The sequence below is a fragment of the Podarcis tiliguerta genome, assembly GCF_965153285.1.
Source record: "Podarcis tiliguerta genome assembly, chromosome: 16".
Lineage (NCBI taxonomy): Eukaryota > Metazoa > Chordata > Lepidosauria > Squamata > Lacertidae > Podarcis > Podarcis tiliguerta.
In genome coordinates this window covers 4871664-4890048 of record NC_139549.1, presented here as the reverse complement: position 1 = coordinate 4890048, position 18385 = coordinate 4871664, and the positions used below count along the sequence as shown (strand labels likewise).

The 18385-nt window shown below is 45.6% G+C and overlaps 1 protein-coding gene and 1 long non-coding RNA gene across 5 annotated transcripts in view; one reads left to right on the top strand and one right to left on the bottom strand.

Annotated features, from left to right (window-relative positions):
* Positions 1 to 18385, top strand: part of TARS2 (threonyl-tRNA synthetase 2, mitochondrial) — a 55290-nt gene that overhangs the window by 30471 nt on the left and 6434 nt on the right. Inside the window, exons 15-19 of one of the 3 annotated variants that reach the window (XM_083416557.1) lie at positions 40 to 144; positions 1432 to 1504; positions 2119 to 2233; positions 3672 to 3827; positions 4555 to 4864. In XM_083416557.1, coding sequence (XP_083272683.1) covers positions 40 to 144; positions 1432 to 1504; positions 2119 to 2233; positions 3672 to 3820 — 442 coding nt within the window. In that variant the 3' untranslated portion in view covers positions 3821 to 3827; positions 4555 to 4864. Of the gene's footprint in view, positions 1 to 39; positions 145 to 1431; positions 1505 to 2118; positions 2234 to 3671; positions 4323 to 4554; positions 4865 to 18385 lie in introns of those variants that run through there. The other 2 variants (XM_083416558.1, XM_083416556.1) reach the window with 2 other exon arrangements.
* LOC310666281 lies at positions 5214 to 17671 on the bottom strand. 2 transcript variants are annotated; one of them, XR_014505845.1, is made up of 4 exons: positions 17008 to 17671; positions 15541 to 15627; positions 7046 to 7139; positions 5214 to 6109 (listed from the first exon to the last, which is right to left on the bottom strand). It is a non-coding gene; the product is annotated as an uncharacterized lncRNA (long non-coding RNA). The 2 variants fall into 2 exon arrangements; XR_014505846.1 differs by lacking the exon at positions 5214 to 6109 and having other exon boundaries at positions 6380 to 7139.

The following is an 18385-nucleotide window of genomic DNA, read 5'->3' as shown; positions in this document are numbered from 1 at the left end:
AGTTCAGGTGCTGACTCCGTGTGCTCATGTCCCATACAGCAAAGACAGTGGTTTGGAGGAGAGACCAGTGATGATCCACCGAGCGGTCCTTGGCTCTGTCGAGAGGATGTTGGCTGTCCTGGCAGAGAACTACGGCGGGAAGTGGTGAGTGACCGGGGGGCTGTGTCACCGATCTTCCTTGCTGGGTCTCGCCATGTTGCAGGATGAGGTGGTGAAAGCGATTGCAAGTGCAGGCTGCCATTGTTTGAAAACATTTCCTCTTGTTCAAATTCATATAGATGAAGTTCGTAAAAGGATGCATGACATGGGGAAACTGGATAGGGAAAAGTTTTATCTCCCTCTCACGTAACGCTAGAAGCTGTGGACATCCAATAAAGCTGTATGATTCAGGACACAAAGGAAAGTGTCCTGAATCACATAGTTAAACTATGGAACTCCTTCCTGCAGGACACCAACCTAGATGGCTTTAGAAGGGGAGTAGACAAATTCACGGAAGCAAGAGGGCTGTTGATGGCTTCCAGCCATAATGGCTATGCTGTGTCTTCACCGATGGAGTCAGTAATAATTTTGAAAACTGGAAACCACAGGAGGGGGGTTTGCCCTTGGCTCAAATCTTGCTTGCAGGCTTCCTGTTGGGGCATCTGGTTGGCTACCTGGAGAACAGGATGCTGGTCTAGATGGGTCATTGGCCTGATCCATCCGGTTCTTCTTAGGTAAAGGTAAAGGGTCCCCTGACCATTAGGTCCAGTCGTGACCGACTCTGAGGTTGCGGCGCTCATCTTGCTTTATTGGCCAAGGGAGCCGGCGTTTGTCCGCAAACAGCTTCCGGGTCATGGGCCAGCATGACTAAGCCGCTTCTGGCGAACCAGAGCAGCGCACAGAAATGCCGTTTACCTTCCCGCTGGAGCGGTACCTATTTATCTACTTGCACTTTGACGTGCTTTCGAACTGCTAGGTTGGCAGGAGCTGGGACCGAGCAACGGGAGCTCACCCCGTCGCGGGGATTCAAACCGCCAACCTTCTGATCGGCAAGTCCTAGGCTCTGTGGTTTAACCCACAGCACCAACCGCGTCCCCCGGTTCTTCTTACGTTCTTATAAATAGGCCGGATCACTCCCTGCTGCTGTGCTTCTACCTGTCAAAGAAAAATCAACAATCGAAATGTCCCACTTTTAAGTGTTAAGCTGGCATTGTCCCTATGGAGCCAGCTATATATGCTCTCCGGGGTTTATTGTGAACAGAAAATGCCACAATGCGGGGGCAAAAGCAGTCAAGGAATCAGAACCGTGGGTTTTTGTGGAGCTGCAAAAGCTGATGAGTGTAAGCCATAAAAGTTAATAAATCAATAGATCACCGAGGAAGTGGGAGCTGCAGGAGGGGAAGGAAGAATTAGGCTGACTTGAGGGTGTTGTGCCTTCTGCTCTCGTTGCAGGCCCTTCTGGCTGTCCCCATTCCAAATTATGGTGATCCCTGTTGGCCCAGATGTGGAGGACTATGCCTGCGAGGTGAGAGACAAGAAGAACTAGCATGGATCTGCCTGTTCATTATACACAAAGCATTATACTCTGTGAAATCATGTTAGGAAACAGTGAAGGGGAGAAGTATTAGGTGCACAACTCAGCTTTCTAGGAATTTCAGTGCATTTAAAAAAATACTCTAGTCTTCTTGGTGTGAAAAGGGTGCTTCTGCTGAAATGTGGAAAAAACTGTAGAGGAGGTCAAGAAAGCGCCCCCCCCCCAATCTATCATGGGCAGGACTTCTATTTAATTGTTTGGCCTCCTTGTAATCACTCCCTGCCGCCCCATGTCCCCTAGTCAAATGTTAAATATTGTTAATAAGTTTCATGCAGTTAAAAGGATTAAGACATTCAGATGGAAACATTGCTTTGCCACAGAATGTTTAGTGTACACAAATATATATTTTTATAAAGTGTAGCTGCCCTGGAGGGATAGAACTGGGGTGTGTGATTATCAGTAAGGAAGTGTTCTCATCCTGAAGCAAAGTTATTAACCAAAGGTAATATTTCTGGGCTAGCAGAGTATGTAACCTGAAGCGTATGTAACCCAAGGTACCACTGTATTTGACGCTTCTCTCGCACACTCTCCCCCTTGTGTTTCAGGTCCACCAGCTCTTCCACCAGGCAGGATTCATGGCAGACATCAATGCCGACCAAAGCTTGACCCTCAACCGCAAGATCCGAAAAGCCCAGCTGGCCCAGTACAACTTCCAGTTTGGTGAGCTGGCATCTCCAAAAGCGAGTGGAAATAGCCTGCCTTAACCCGGAGTCAGACCAAATTGGTTCATCTAGCTTCAGCATTGGCTACACTGTCTAGCTCTCCGTTGTTTCTGGCAGGGGGGAGTCTTTCCCCAGCCGTAGATGGAGGTGCCGGCAAATGAGCCCGGGATCTTCTGCTCTGCCGCTGAGTTACAGCCCTTCCCCATCGTAGGAAGCTTCGTTATACCAAGTTGGATCATTGCCCCACCCCACCCCCAGCTGTCTTAGGTTGATTAAAAGTTTGGGCTTGATCCAAACTTCTTGTACAGCTGCAGCATCCACAAGGGTGAAGAATAAGCGAAATCTCTGGAGTGGGCTCAGAATCAAGTTTTGAGTTGTTACACTTTTGGCTATATGCTTGCAAGTGTAGGGGCAATTTTAAAAAACAATGGGGAGTTTGGGCAGCCCTGGTTTATGTCCCCTGAAAGCTTGCAATCCATGTAGCCAAGTGGTCTCCTCCAAATCTCCATGTCTCTTCCTGTTTCTCCTCTACTACTGCTTAGAATGAAAGTACTACTTCATGCAATGTGTAGTTAAACTAAACTGCCTCGGCCCAGTATACCTGAAGGAGCGTCTCTACCCCCATTGTTCTGCCTGGACGCTGAGGTCCAGCGCCAAGGGCCTTCTGGCGGTTCCCTCACTGCGAGAAGCAAAGCTACAGGGAACCAGGCAGAGGGCCTTCTTGGTGGTGGCACCTGCCCTGTGGAACACCCTCCCATCAGATGTCAAAGAGATAAACAACTACCTGACATTTAGAAGACATCTGAAGGCAGCCCTGTTCAGGGAAGCTTTTAATGTGTGACATTTTAATGTATTTTTAATCTTTGTTGGAAGCCGCCCAGAGTGGCTGGGGAAACTCAGCCAGCTGGGCAGGGTATAAATAATAAATTATTATTATTATTATTATTATTATTATTATTATTATTATTATTATTGAACTCCCTCGCCCAGGAGGCAGTGATGGCCACCAGCTTGGATGGCTTCAGAGTTGGATTAGACAGATTCATGAAGGAGGAGGAGACACCTATTGATAGCTACTAGCTATGTTGGAGAGGCTGTGTTGTGCCTCCCCAGTTGGACGCAGCAATGCTTCTGAATACCAGTTGCTGGAAAACACAAGGCAGGGGATTGTTAATCTTGTGCTTGGGTCCTGTTTGTGGGTTTACCACAAGCAACAGGGTGGCCTATGAGAACAGGATGCTGGACTGAGTGGGCCCCTTTGGTCCAATACAGCAGGCTCTTCTGATGTCCTTATGGAGCCTCCAGGTTCAGAGGCAGACTATCGAGATTACTGGGTTCTTCGGGGCATTTGACTATGTGAGAACAGGACCCTGGACCTTGATGGGCCATTGGCCTGACCCAGAAGGCTCCCCTTAATCTTATGTTCTTGCTTCTAGTGGTCGGCCGGAAGGAGAAGTCCAACCGCACCGTCAACGTCCGTAGCCGCAACAACCACCAATACGGCGAGCGGGATTCGCACGAGGTGCTGCGCAGGCTCCACGAGCTCCGGGAAGCTCGTGTCAGAAATGCTGAAGATCTCTTCTAAAGGAGAGGTGAGACCCCCATCATCAACCTGCCAGGACATCCACAAGTAACAGAAACAACAGCAAAAGCTGTGTGTGTGTGAATCATTTCACAAGTGTCATGCTTTTGGGGCACCTCAAGGTCACGATACGTTTCAAGATCCTTGTCTTCACCAAGTTGCATCGATGCCCCCACAGTTTGGAGACTGAGCTCATCTTATCAAGCAAGGAATCCTTGTTTGCTAGAGCTGAACCAGCCTAGGCCGTACATCAAAGCCTCCCCGCTGCCTTCTTCGAACATCCCTCAAAATCTTGCAATTTTTCTTGGTTGACTGGCAGAGCAGCATGTACAACAACCAGGCCGCAGGAGAGCAGAACCCTCTTTCTCAGAAAAGCTGTTTGTGGATACGCATTCCTGGAGGGATGCCAAGTTTCTCTCCTTCGCGCTGGCCAGCCTGTCTTTCATGGTCACCGCATCCCCTGCGGAGGCCCGTAAATTAAAATACCTTTTCTTGAGAAATTGCAGCTTGGCTGGCGGTCTCATTGATTGGTTGGCCTCGCTGCGAACTACTGCATTAGCCCCAGGGGCCTTGGCGGGTCGAGGTCGGGGTCAGGCCAAGTTGTTCTTTTCTAAGGATGCGTAAGGTGTGTCTCGTTGACAAGGGATCCCACTGAAACTGGTGCCTAGAGTGGGGGGGGGGGGCATTTAACGGCAGGTGTGTGTGCACATTGCTCAAGTGATTCATCTTTGTCGCAGCTCGTTCCCGGAAAGCTGCAGAAGACCCACAGGTGGGAAGGGAAGAGAGACGCACACACACACCTCTTCACAGGACTGAGTCAGCAGCAGCTCGGCTCATAAATTCTACCTTGCCCCCTGCCCCTAATATCCTTTATCAGATGCAAATAGGTCTCTTTAATGGTTATGGGAGTTGATGCATGGAAATAGTTACTCAGGGCCAGCATGCGTAACATCCTGGTAGCAGGTCCATCGGGGTCTTTTTAGGTACTTACGTTAAGTGCTTTTTAAGTTGTTTTAGTTACTTTTAGTATTTAAGTGGTTTTAGCATTTTGGTGGCGCTGTGGGTAAAAGCCTCAGCGCCTAGGGCTTGCCGATCGAAAGGTTGGCGGTTCGAATCCCGGCGACGGGGTGTGCTCCCGTTCGGTCCCAGCACCTGCCAACCTAGCAGTTCGAAAGCACTCCCGGGTGCAGGTAGATAAATAGGGACCGCTTACTAGCGGGAAGGTAAACAGCGTTTCCGTGTGCGGCTCTGGCTCGCCAGAGCAGCGATGTCACACTGGCCACTTGACCCGGAAGTGTCTTTGGACAGCGCTGGCCCCCGGCCTCTTGAGTGAGATGGGCGCACAACCCTAGAGTCTGTCAAGACTGGCCCGTACAGGCAGGGGTACGTTTATATCAGGGTGGTGCAGCCCACGAGGCTTTTTTTGGCGGCCCTCGGCAACGTTCAGGAAAGAACACCTTAAAGCCTTTAAAAATTAATTTGTGTGTGTGTCATGCATTGCTAATGAAAGCGCATGCATCTGTTGGTGTATAAAATTTCTTTAATAGTTAAACCTATTAATTGTGTATATAATTATAAATATTTAATTGAATATATAAATTGTGTACATTAAATAATATTAAATATATTGTGAACACTTTTTATTTACGATATGGAAATTTACTTCAGTGTGCAGCCCACAGGTCCTGTGTTGGAAGTACTCTTGCGGCCCACTTGGCATGAAAAGTTGAACTGCCTTGGTCTGTCTGTCTATCTGTGGAACACTAATAATAATAATTCACTTTGCCTAATGATAGGTTCTGTCTTGCAGCTCTTGTCTTTTAAAGCTCAGGTGACTGTCAGGGGAAAAAAAGATGGAACCAATTCACAGAGGAGAGCTCTATCAAAGACCTTTTAACCATGGTGGTGGCTTAAAATTGAACCTCCCATGCTCAGAGGTGGTCTGCCTTGATATTGATTGATTGATTGATTGATTGATTGATTGCTAAAATGCTAGAGGGGAAATATTCCTTGAACGTCAGCTGCTGAAAACGGGAGGGATGAAGGTGTCCTTCCGGTCAAGTTTCCTGTTGGGGCACCACTTCGGCCTCTACATTAAACTTTAGCTGGTCACTCTGCATCTGATTCAGCCGGGCTCCTCTTCTTACGTAACACAGTTTCGAAACACTTGGCGGAGGGGGCAAGGGGGGAGAGGAAGGAGCAGGATTCTTTTCTGGTTCAAGAATACTTGAAGTTGGGGCAACAGGTGACGTGGGTCACCACCCAACTCTGACTCAGTTTGGCTTTCATCCGCTCGAAGGAAAAGAAAAGGCACGTCCTTAATACCACAGTTGAGCTCCGGAACAAAAACGAAGCTATGACAGGGTGTCCCTGAGCATGGACAGAGAACCCTTGACTCACAGTTGAGTAAATCATTGCATTCAGGTGTTCTAGATCAACCAGAGCAGAGGCTTGACAACCATATGTCAGGAGTGCTCTGATGGTGTTTCCTGCTTGGCAAGGGGTTGGACTCGATGGCCCTTGTGGTCTCTTCCAACTCTATGATTCTATGATTCTAACCTGTGTTGTTGGGTTTTGCACGGCTCTGCACCCCCTTTTTCCTTTTAGTATGACAGAAACGTGACCTTCTGATAGCAAGCCGGATATTGGGGCGTATCATAAAGAGCCAGGCCAGGAGTCAATTTTTACTCAGCTTCGGTGACTCTTCAATATTTTATTTGGTGGCGTTGTTTGGCTTGTTAAAAAGCGGGGAAAGGGATGCTGAAGGCCTGAACTCAGAAGGAATACAGGTTTTCCGCTGCAGGTTGGAAAAACCTGTTTGAAAGGATTTATCACCCGCGCATGAGTGACTAAGTGCTTTTAAATCTGTAATTGGCATCCATCAAAAATTCAAGGCAACCGCTAACTCTGTTGCAAACATAACCTGGCATTCAGCTCTTCAGAGAGAGACTGAGACCTGGGGGCTTTTAGATGACTGGCACCCACTACCCTCTGATCTTTAACTTACCTACTTTCTAACTTGCAGGGAGTTGGGAACTTGGGGAAAGGTGAGTGTGGACTGAGTAATAAGTGTAATGCTCTCTGTTTAAACTCAGAAGTACATATGCTGTTTTTGCTTTACCCCAGGGGACTGGTAGATTTTCTCTTGCTGCATTAAGTCAGCGAGGCTTTCACACGACTGCACAAAAACACAGCCATCATAGGATCTTAGTATTGTAATGTACTTACGCTTAGCACTGCTTGCTGAGTGGGAATGTTCTCTTTCAGTCTTGGTGTTTCCTGGCTGATACTCTCCACTGGAACAACAACATGTTCTGTGAAACTGTATGTAAATAAAAATGAACGATATATTTACACATCTTGCCTTGCCCTTAAGCACTTGATGTTTCCACCTCAGTGTTCCTTGACTGTGAAATAGGCACATTTAATTGGTCAAAATTTGGATTTGTAGCTGGTTGACTGACGGAAACCAAAGAATGCTTACTAATGGTTTCTCAGCACCCTGGGGGGAAAGTGGCAAGTGGAGTGCCGCAGAGTTCTGTCTGGGGCCTGTTGTTGTTCAATATATTTTCAGTGGTACCTCTGGTTAAGAACTTAATTCGTTCCAGAGGTCCGTTCTTAACCTGAAACTGTTCTTAACCTGAAGCACCACTTTAGCTAATGGGGCCTCCCGCTGCCGCCACTCGATTTCTGTTCTCATCCTGAAGTAAAGTTATTAACCCGAGGTACTATATCTGGGTTAGTGGAGTGTGTAACCTGAAGCGTCTGTAACCCGAGGTACCACTGCATAAGCAGATGCAGGAACTGAGGGGATGCAGATGACACCAAACTGGGAAGGGTAACTAATGCCACAGAAAACAGGATTGGGATTCAAAATGACCTTAACAGATTTGAGAACCTGGGCCAAAACGTAACAAAATGAATTTCAATAGGGACAAATGTCAGGTTCTGCACTTAGGCAGGGAGAATCAGATGCACAAATATAAGATGGGGGACACCTGGCTTACTAGCAGTACATGTGAAAAGGATTTAGGGGTCATAGTAGACCCCTAAATGAACAGCTGAAATGAACAGCTGAACACGAGTCAACAGTGTGATGCAGCAGCAGCAAAAAAGGCTAATGCTATTCTAGGCTGCATCAACAGAAGTCTAGTGCCCAAATCAAGGAAAGTAATAGTACCACTCTATTCTGCCTTGGTCAGACCACACCTGGAATACTGTGCCCAATTCTGGGCACCGCAAGTTAAGAAGGCTATTAACGACCTGGAACTTAGGCAGAGGACAGCAACCAAGATGATCAAAAGTCTGGAAACCAAGCTTTATGAGGAATGGTCAAGGTAGTTGGGTATGTTTAGCCTGGAAAAGAGGAGACTGAGAGGAGATATGATAGCCATCTTCAAGTATCTCAAGGGCTGTAACGTGGAACAGGGAGCCAGCTTGTTTTCTCCTGCTCCTGGAGAGTAGGGTCTGAACCAGTGGCTTCAGGTTACAAGAAAGGAGATTCCGACTAAACAGAAGGAAGAACTTGCTGACAGTAACAGCTGTTCAGCAGTGAAATAGTCTCCCTTAGGCGGTTGTGAGCTCTCCTTACTTGGAGGTTTCTAAACAGAGGTTGGATGGCCATCAGTCATGGATACTTCAGCTGAGATTACAGCATTGCAGGGGGTTGGACTAGATGGCCCTCAGGGTCCCTTCCAACTCTCTGGAAAATATCCTGCATGACTGAGTCACCATCTGCCTGACTTCTAGTGGGAGGGAGTTCCACAGAGTTGGGCTCACAATACAGAGGGGATGGTTTCTTGTTGTTTTTCACTCTCCTAGGGAGCGACAAGCTTCCTGGGGAATCTACCCTTCAGACCCTGACCGACTAGTCACCTAGCATTGCCGTCGTCTGTGAATGCCTTGGAAGTGGGTCCCTTTTCTACTTTCAGAAGCAGACAAGAGTTCAAGGCCAGCTTGATTTTAACCTGCTGGTGTCAGTTGCCAGTAGAGGAAGGGCTGTGGCTTCGTAGTAGAGCCCCTGTTCTGCACACAGAAAACACCAGGTTCAGTGCCCAGCATCTCGTGCAACATCTGGCTCAGCTGGCTTAACAACAGACATTACGAGTATTTTGGTGAACTGAATAGAGAGGAGGATTGCGAGTCATGGGGGTGTGGAGAATGTGTATGAACTTAGCAGTGCTTAGCTTATTTCTTTTTTTAGTTGCTATTTTGTTAATAGTGTTTTATGGATTGCTTTATTTATAATTTGTTAATTATTTTGTATGTACAGTGGTACCTTGGGTTAAGTACTTAATTCGTTCCAGAGGTCCGTTCTTAACCTGAAACTGTTCTTAACCTGAAGCACCACTTTAGCTAATGGAGCCTCCTGCTGCCGCCGCGCCACTAGAGCACAATTTCTGTTCTCATCCTGAAGCAAAGTTCTTAACCTGAAGCACTATTTCTGGGTTAGCAGAATCTGTAACCTGAAGCGTATGTAACCTGAGGTACCACTGTATTTGCGATGTTCTATTAGGTCATTGATATTGATTGTTTGTACGCCACTTTGAGATTCATTTGAATGAAATGAAATAAATCAAACCTGCAGGATAGGGCCTAGGAGAGAGTCCTTGCCTCAAACCCTACAGAGCTGCTGCTGATATCGTGCAGACGATATTGAGCTACAAACACGAATGCTCTGTCTGGGTACAGTGGTACATCTAGTTACGAGCTTAATTCGTTCTGGTGGTCCGTTCTTAACCTGAAACTTAACCTGGGGTACCACTTTCGTTAATGGGGACTCCCGCTGCCGCCACAATTTCTATTCTCATCCTGGGGCAAAGTTCTTAACCCGTGGCACTACTTCCAGATTAGCAGAGTCTGTATCCCGAAGTGTTTGTAACCTGAGGTGTTTGTACCCTGAGGTACCACTGTATAAGGCAACCTCCTACGTGGCTATGGGGTGGTTCTTTACAAGTTACGCTTTCCACAGACACAAGTGCTTTTCCTTCTTGATGCATCCCAGCTCTTGCCTTGAGATCTTGTTCTGCAGAAACAAGGCCATGGAGCCAGCCCGTGGATTGTGGGAGCAATCTTGGAAAGTGGGAACAGCTTCACCAGTGTGGTGTAGTGGTTAAGAGTGGTGGACTTGTAATCTGGTGAACCGAGTTCGCGTCCCCGCTCTTCCACATGCAGCTAGACCTTGGGCTAGTCACACTTCTTTGGAGTCTCTCAGCCCCACTCACCTCACAGAGTGTTTGTTGTGGGGGAGGAAGGGAAAAGGAGAATGTTAGCCGCTTTGAGACTCCTTCGGGTAGTGATAAAGCTGGATATCAAATCCAAACTCCTCCTCCTCCTCCCCTTCTTCTTCTTCTTCTTTTTCATTCATCTATTTTATTTTCTTAAACGGCCTCCGGTTGCCCAAGACAACAAAACGGCCCCTCTTTCGCAATGCCTGCTCCCTCCCTCCCCCTTTTCCAAGGAGCCAGAATCCTCATGTGAGTAAAGGATGACTTTCAAGCCCCTGATGCAATTTCGCTTTTCTTCGGCAGGAGTGGCGGCAGCAGGGCTCATTGTGGTGTAGGCTTCCCTTGTGCAATGGAGCCTCTGGCAACTCTTGCAACTTCCTCCTCCACACCCTCTCTTTTTCAGGTAAAAAAAACTTCCAGAGATCCATAAGCAGGACTGAATGCTCTGTGGGGCTGGGTTTCTGCTTCAGGGTGCAGGGAGTACTGCCTCATGAAAAGCTGGATTTTTGCAAACCTGTGAAAGAATTGCATCAGGAGAGCCCTGTAGCAGGATCAGACCAGTGGCCCATCCCGTTCAGAATCCTGGTCTCACAGTAGTCGACCAGATGCCCCAGTGTGAAGCCTGCAAGCAGGACCCAAGTGCAATAGCAACTGGTATTCAGAATCATTGAGTTGGAAGGGACCTTCCAGGGTCATCTATTCCAACTCCATGCAATGTAAGACTCTCAACCTTAAGCATCCATGACAAATGGCCATCCAACCTCTGCTTAAAAACCTCCAAGGAAGGAGAGCCCACGACCTTCCAAAGGAGCCCGTTCCACTATCTAACAGCTCTTGCTGCCAGAAAGTTCTTCCTGATGTTTAGTCTAAATTTCCTTTCTTGCAACTTGAAGCCATTGGTCTGAGTCCTGCCCTCCAGAGCAGGAGAAAACAAGCTTGTTCTTTCTTCCATGTGACAGCCTTTCAGATATTTGAAGATGGCTCTCATATCTCCTTTCAGTCCCATCTTTTCCAGGCTAAACATATCCAGCTCCTTCAACCGTTCCTCATAAGGCTTGATTTCCAGACTCTTGATCATCTTGGTAGCCCTCCTCTGCACATGTTCCATCATCCTTCTTAAATTGTGGCGCCCAGAACTGACCAAGGCAGAATATTGTTGTTTAGTCGTGTCCGACTCTTCATGACCCCATGGACCAGAGCACGCCAGGCACTCCTGTCTTCCACTGCCTCCCGCAGTTTGGTCAAACTCATGCTGTCCAACCTTTGGTCAAACTCACACTGTCCAACCACCTCATCCTCTATCGTCCCCTTTTTCTTGTGCCCTCAATCTTTCCCAACATCAGGGTATTTTCCAGGGAGTCTTCTCTTCTCATGAGGTGGCCAAAGTCTTGGAGCCTCAGCTTCAGGATCTGTCCTTCCAGTGAGCACCCAGGGCTGATTTCCTTCAGAATGGATGAATGAATGGCAGAATATAGTGGTACTATTACTTCCTTTGGTCTGGACACTATTTCTGTATGCAGCCTAGAATAGCATTAGCTTTTTTCTTTCACTCTACTGCATCAAGCATGGCTGCCTCCAGTTGTGGCTGCAGAATATAGGCATTATGGGGTACTTGGTGGTCGTCACTGCCTCTTATGGAAATAAATTCCATAGTTTATGCACTGCATAAAGATATGCCGTCTTTTGTCTGTCCTGAATCCTCCCTATGTTCAGCTTCATGTGATTTTTACTCTTAAGTTTCAATATATATAAGTATAAAAAACTGTTGAATGCAGTTTTCCAAACAGAAGCACCAATAAATAAATAAAACTCTGGAACACACACTTGCACATGCCCCCAAAACCCAACAACTATAATGGCTTAACTGCTGAAGTAACAATATATTGGTCAAATATAGAAGCAGATAATATGCTACCATATTCATAAGACAGAGGGATAAACAACATCAACTGATGATCATCCCTTGGACACTTTAATCATGTAAATTAGTTTAATTTATTGTGCTTGACTAGATGCGTGATGTGTCGAGGAGCTATTTAAATTATAGAGCTATTTCAGTAGATGGCACTATGTAAAGCACGAGAAGGCAATTTCCATCCCTGTGGGGGTTACAGTAAGAGAGCAACCATGAGTTCAAAACACGATGCTGGGAAAAGCAAAACAAACCATTTATAAAAAGAATTCCAGAAGACAGGAAAGAGAGAAACAGGAAAGACCGGGCTTGGCGATTCTCTCTAGTACAGTGGTACCTTGGGTTAAGAACTTAATTCGTTCTGGAGGTCTGTTCTTAAGCTGAAACTCTTCTTAACCTGAAGTACCACTTTAGCTAATGGGGCCTCCTGCTGCCACCACACCGCCGCTGTGCGATTTCTGTTCTCATCCTGAAGCAAAGTTCTTAACTCGAGGTACTATTCCTGGGTTAGCGGAGTCTGTAACCTGAAGCATCTAACCTGAGGTACCACTGTATGTGCCACAGTAGTGGGGCCACAGTGAAGCAGTCCCTGTGCCTGATTCCCTTGGTCAGGTCTTACGTAATGAATGGGGCCAGAATAGGGACTCAAACGCACTTCGCAAGTCTTGGTGCCCTCCATTTGTTATTGGACTATAACTCCCCTAACCCCTGGTGCTTACTATTTACACAGTATTTACATTGCCTTGTGGCCAAGCAAAAATGGGTGGGCAATCCAAAGGCCCTTTCCCCAAGAAGCTTACAAACTCCAGCTTCGAGAGCAGGGTAGAGAGGAAACAGGTTGAACGAGCACAAACCCCTTCGCACAAACGTAAGACTTCACGACAGGCTGGGCTAGACTGGGGCGTTGTGTGCACCTGTGTTTTGGGACAGGTCTGGGCGTCTGTGACGTTCTAGCTTAACCGTCCTTTTCCGCATGACTTGCTCAATTGGTTGGCACTTGAGGTCCTATTTCACTGGGAGATGAGAGGCTGTCCTTTCAGAGGAGATGTGAAGCACAAGTTGCTTCCTTCCTTATACCCAAAACAAATGATGCCACAATTACTTACTTTAGATGCATGTGTGTAATGCATGTCTCATTCATTCAATGGCATGCCCCATCTCTGGGTGTTAAAAAAAAAAATTTAAAAACATGAGGGACAGTGGACGCTTTTGTTCCCCTTCCATTATTCATTGCCACATACGTGTTTTCAGAGAACTCTTCATAAACATTATGACACATTTTGTTAGAGAAGAATGAGACGTTCTTTCAAAAGACGAGAGGTTCCCCTAGTTACCAGTCTCCTGTATTCTGCATCTTCCTGTAAACATTCCTATACCTTCCTGGGAGATCAAACTGCCCGCTTTGTTTTCGAATTGGGGAGATCAGATAAAATTCCCCTGACTAATGCTCACAAGGGGGGTTCTGGGGAGAAATGGGTGCAGCGAGCCCTTTTTCTCTGCTCAGTTACCTTAACCAAACTGGTTCCTGAAAGCTGAACCGAGAGGAGCACACCTCAAGAACATTCCTTGCAATGTACTTTCGCACGCCTGGTGTGTTACGGTTAGCGCACACCTGGCTCTGAGGTTGTCCTGGGGACACACTCCTTTTTCAGATACACAAGCTGGTACATTGCCACACAAGAATTTGCCTTCTTGGATCCATCCCAACAGGAAGCCCACAATTGGGTCTTGAAGTCCCCTCCATGCAGTCTTTTCCCACCCCTTAAATTCTCTGGTACTGAAAGACACAATGAACAAAGTCACATCCCTGCCCCGAGCATCTTCGAGTAGGGCTGGGATTAATTGCCTGTCTGAAGCCCTGGAGAATCACTGCCAGTTAGTGTAGACAGTATGGGGCAAGATGGACCAGTGGTCTGACTGGGCTCAAGACAGCTTCCTACATTCATAATGTCCTTTAAACAATTCCCACTTCTCTACTTGCCAGAAGGGCTGGTGATGGAACAGAAATGCAATATGCATCTATTTCCTCCCTCTCCTGTGCCTCTGCTCCTGAACCCCTGACAGGTATCATCGAGGCTTTCAAAAATTCCAAACTCCTCCTCGGCTGAGCAGTACGGGAGAAGTTCGAAAGATTTTTATCCAGGCTTTGCAAGATTGGCTTAGTTTTATTGCCAATTAAAATTAGTGGGAAGCACCGGGTTCTGAGGAATTCCACATTCACTAAACAGAGCAACTGCTTATTTCAGCACTGTGCAAAAACCAATAAACACCCAAACCCAGATGCCGCTGGATTGTGGCCCATGTTAATTGGCAGGAGGCAAAGAGGACATTGTTGTGGATTTTCTGTTTAAAGCCACAAAAACGCTTAAGCAGCCATGACAGGGCCAGCCCATTCTTATTAGACAGCCAAGCTGCAGTTTCTCATTTCCCAGAATCTGCACTCAGAGCTGGGCTGTCAGACAAATGTATAGACAGCAGTGCTAAAATGGGGGTGCAGACCCTTTTTTTCAGATTAAGGACCACATTTCCTTCCGGGCAACTTTCCATTGGTGGGCAGGGCCAGAGACAATACTGGATGGAGCAATGAATGCAAATGTTCTTTGGCGATCACTCGTAGCCAAGTAAGATTGTCTTCCATAAACACGGTTTTAACAATGAGTCTCTAAGCGACTGTGGAGGCCAATTCTGGATTCACACGTCCTTCCACAGTTGGGGACATTGGTTTCCGGGCAGGAGTTGATCATGGTGTGGATTTGCCAAGCGTGCCTTCCTCTTAGGACATTTCTCCCTTGCGTCCTGAGTTCGAGTGTCTTCAAAGCCCATGGCACCTTTGGTAAAGGCTGTTCTCCAACTGGAGCACTCGCAGGCCAGTGTTTCCCAGTTGTCAGTGTTTATACTACATTTTAAAAGATTTGCCTTGAATCAGTCTTTAAACCTCTTTTGTTGACCACCAGCATTATACTTTCCATTTCTAAGTACACACGCTCACTCCCCACCTTGAGACACCAGTGAAGACCAGTGAAGGGTGTGGCTGGGAGAGAGCCCAAGTGCCAAATAGAGAACCTTGGGTGCTTGTGTTTGTCTTTCAGGCCAGAGGTTCCACACCCCTGTGTTACCCAATTTTTGGTACCAATGAAATGACCCTTCTCCAGAGTACCCCCATTGGGATTACATCCCTTGGCACAGCACCCTCAAGCCTTCGTCCAGTGCCCATAGGACCAGTGATATCGTGAGGAACAAAGAAAGTAACATAAGTGGGGAGAAGAGAGAGAGAGAGATGTTTACACAGTGAGGACTAGAATCTTGAAATGTAGACATGAAATGTGAGAGGGAACGAACCAGAGAAGTTTTAGGCTGTTGCAGCAGAAGCTAATGCAAGAGTTTCCCTGCATCTTGAAGCAAATGTTTCATGCCAGTAGCTTTTAAAGAGAAAAGGTTTGTTGAGGAGAAAGAGCCAGGAAAGCTAAGAAGAGAAACCACAGTTGTGGAGATCAGAGGAAAGATTTAGAAGCAGGAAAGGGTCCCTTTAGGTGGCAAAAAGGTGCTATATTGATAAACAGCTACATGGAAAAGCCATCTTCTACCTTGTAATGTGAGACTGATGTCCCTTCCAGGCATCAACCCAAAGCTTTTGGGAGTGCCCTGGAGAGATTTGTAGTCATCCCGGGTTCCTGAAAGGGAACAAATGGAAACAATCTTGTATGACTTTCACTTTGAATTCTGGAGAAACGTTCCCTCTTTAATTTCTGCCAGGCAGGCTCAGGAGTGCTGACTGAAAAATCACTAACTGACATTTTTGTGTTCCTCAGATTCTTCACAGTCTACATCTTCAGATCCAGAGATGAGAGGTACTGTATATATTTTGAATAGTACCTCAGAAGTTAGATTTTTAGAGTATTCACATCTCTCAGTGAATAACATTCTCAGAGCAATTCTGGAATATCTGTAGACTTTATTCTTAGTTGCAAATGTTCACTTGTGTTCAGAAGAGATAAATATGCTGTTTGGTTAATCAACCTTCCTGCACTCTAAATTTGTTTCTTTGCTGAATCATTGCTCAATTTTTCTTTCCCTGCCATTGGCTTTTACAGCAATTTCAAAACAGTTTTCTTCCTTCCTGGATATGAGATAGAATCTAACCAAACAAGCCTCCACACAATACAACCAATTTGCATCCCCTTGCAGCCTTTATGGCACTTACATACCCATACCCATACCCCCCCCCCACACACACATTGCCAACTTGAAAATGATGCCTGTTCTTAGCTAGGCCTTTCTGCAAACCCAGATCAGACCGTGCACCTTTAAAAAAAATAAAATGAAAATTGAAGTGGGAAATGACGCCGATCCCCAAACCGTTTTGTCACTCTGGTTTTGGGTGTGGCTGAGTTGCTTAACCTCTCATCCAGCAACGGCTTTTCCTGGTTGGAAGTGAGCCCTGGATAAGAAATTTGCTGACTCTGCCAGTCTGGGCCAACTTTTTGCAAAGACCTGGAAGCCTTTGGGAATCTTCTTACACGCATTGACACTGAATAAATGGGGTTGTGTTCAGCCTTAAGTCATTCTCAGAGTAGGCCATTAATTTTGATGGATCTACTACTATTGAGTAAAAACTTGGACGCAACTCAGATTCACCAGGGATATACTGTATACCACCTCTTCCCACATAAAGGGTTGGATAAATATTGTCAATTTCTTATTCAGTCATAAATTCAGTTTGCAACATTTCCACATCAGTTTGCCATTTTTTAAAAAAAGTAATCACAAAGGTTTGTCAATATTTAGTGTGTGTTTGCAAGTACATTTCCCTAACCTAATGCCTTTTAGTCTGCAATTTTAATGAATGTCCCCTAATATTCAATTTTTTTTAACCCATTCTTTGGTTGCAGAACTGCAGCACAAAATTTGTGTAAGTGCAAATCTTGCAGCGTAGATGTGGGTATTGGGGTTGACGTATTGCTCCAGGAAGTGCAAATTTGTAATAAAATCCAAACTAAACCAAACTGCCCCCCTCAAACACAACACCCAAAGCCACTTTGTTTCTTCATTACCTCATCCTTTGGTGAGGAAGTGGCCAGTGTCCTAATGTCTCTAAAAAGAGCGTGGGTGGGGAAACTGAGGCACGTAATGAAAGAGTTCTCTGGAATTTTTCTCTCTCACTGGCACTTCATGTAATCCAGGAAAACGTCTCAAAATTGGTCTATAGTTGTCGCTGCGGTGCATGGCATCCCAGCTGCAACTGTCGCAAAAACCGGGAAGGGGGCAGGGCTTGCATTTCCTGCAAAGAAGTTGTAATGGCAGTTATATCCCCACCACCCTTTCCTTAATTTAAATTCTGTGCTTCTAGTCCTCAAAGAACAATTTCCACTATTTGCTACCTGCCGTTACAACAAAACAGTTGTAAATGTACAAAACTAGTTCAAATATATGTTGGAAGTGTAAGGAAAAGGAGGGAACATTTTATCATATATGGTGGGATTGTAAGGTAATTTTAAAAATTTGGAAAATGATATACAATGAATTGAAGAAAATGTTCTATTTAACATTTGTTAAAAAACCTGAAGCATTTTTATTAGGGATTGTAGGGAAAGATCTGCCAAAACAGCTGAAAAACATCTTCATGTATGCGACAACGGCCGCGAGAGTTTTAATAGCACAAGGATGGAAGACTGAAAAAACCCCAACTAAAGAATTGTGGCAAGAAAAATTGATGGACTATGCAGAACTGGCAAAACTGACATACAAGCTACGGGACAAGGATAACTGTGACTTTTAAGATAAATGGGAACCCTTTACAAAGTATCTGAAGACACAACAAAGCGAACTGGACTCCTTGGCTGGCTTTGAATAAAAATTCACAAAAATTTTACTGATAATAATCAGCTAAACAGTTTGAGAATCTATACAACTGTGTAACATGCCAAAAACAGCATTTTTAGAGAAACCAAAGACTGGAACTGAGGGAAGTCGGGGGGTGGGGTGGGGGAGGGAGGGAAAATGGGGGGAATAAGGATATGTTTATGGATAATATGTCTTGTTATAATTTTGAATAAAAAAAACCTAAAAAAAACCAAAACAGTTGTAGTTGCCGTTTATTCATGAGACAACCTAGTTCCTCAGCTCGGTTTAGCTGGAAGGGATATATTGTATTAACTTAGCTTATTGGATTTATTTTTGTTTTAATCAAATATTCCCGCTAGGTAAGAGCTAGGTTTTCCTGTGTGTATGTTGTAAATAAATAAAATAACCAGTACAACGGTTCAAAATAAAAATAAAACAGGTGTTATTTTTTTTCTGAGGAAACTGCATACAAGTAACAAATTAGTTTTGCCAGCTTCAAGAGGGTCGTGCTTGCACCACTGACATTTTTTTAAAAAAAATAATATCAAGGTGTTTAATCATTTGTAAAGCAGTAGAAACATCAAACAA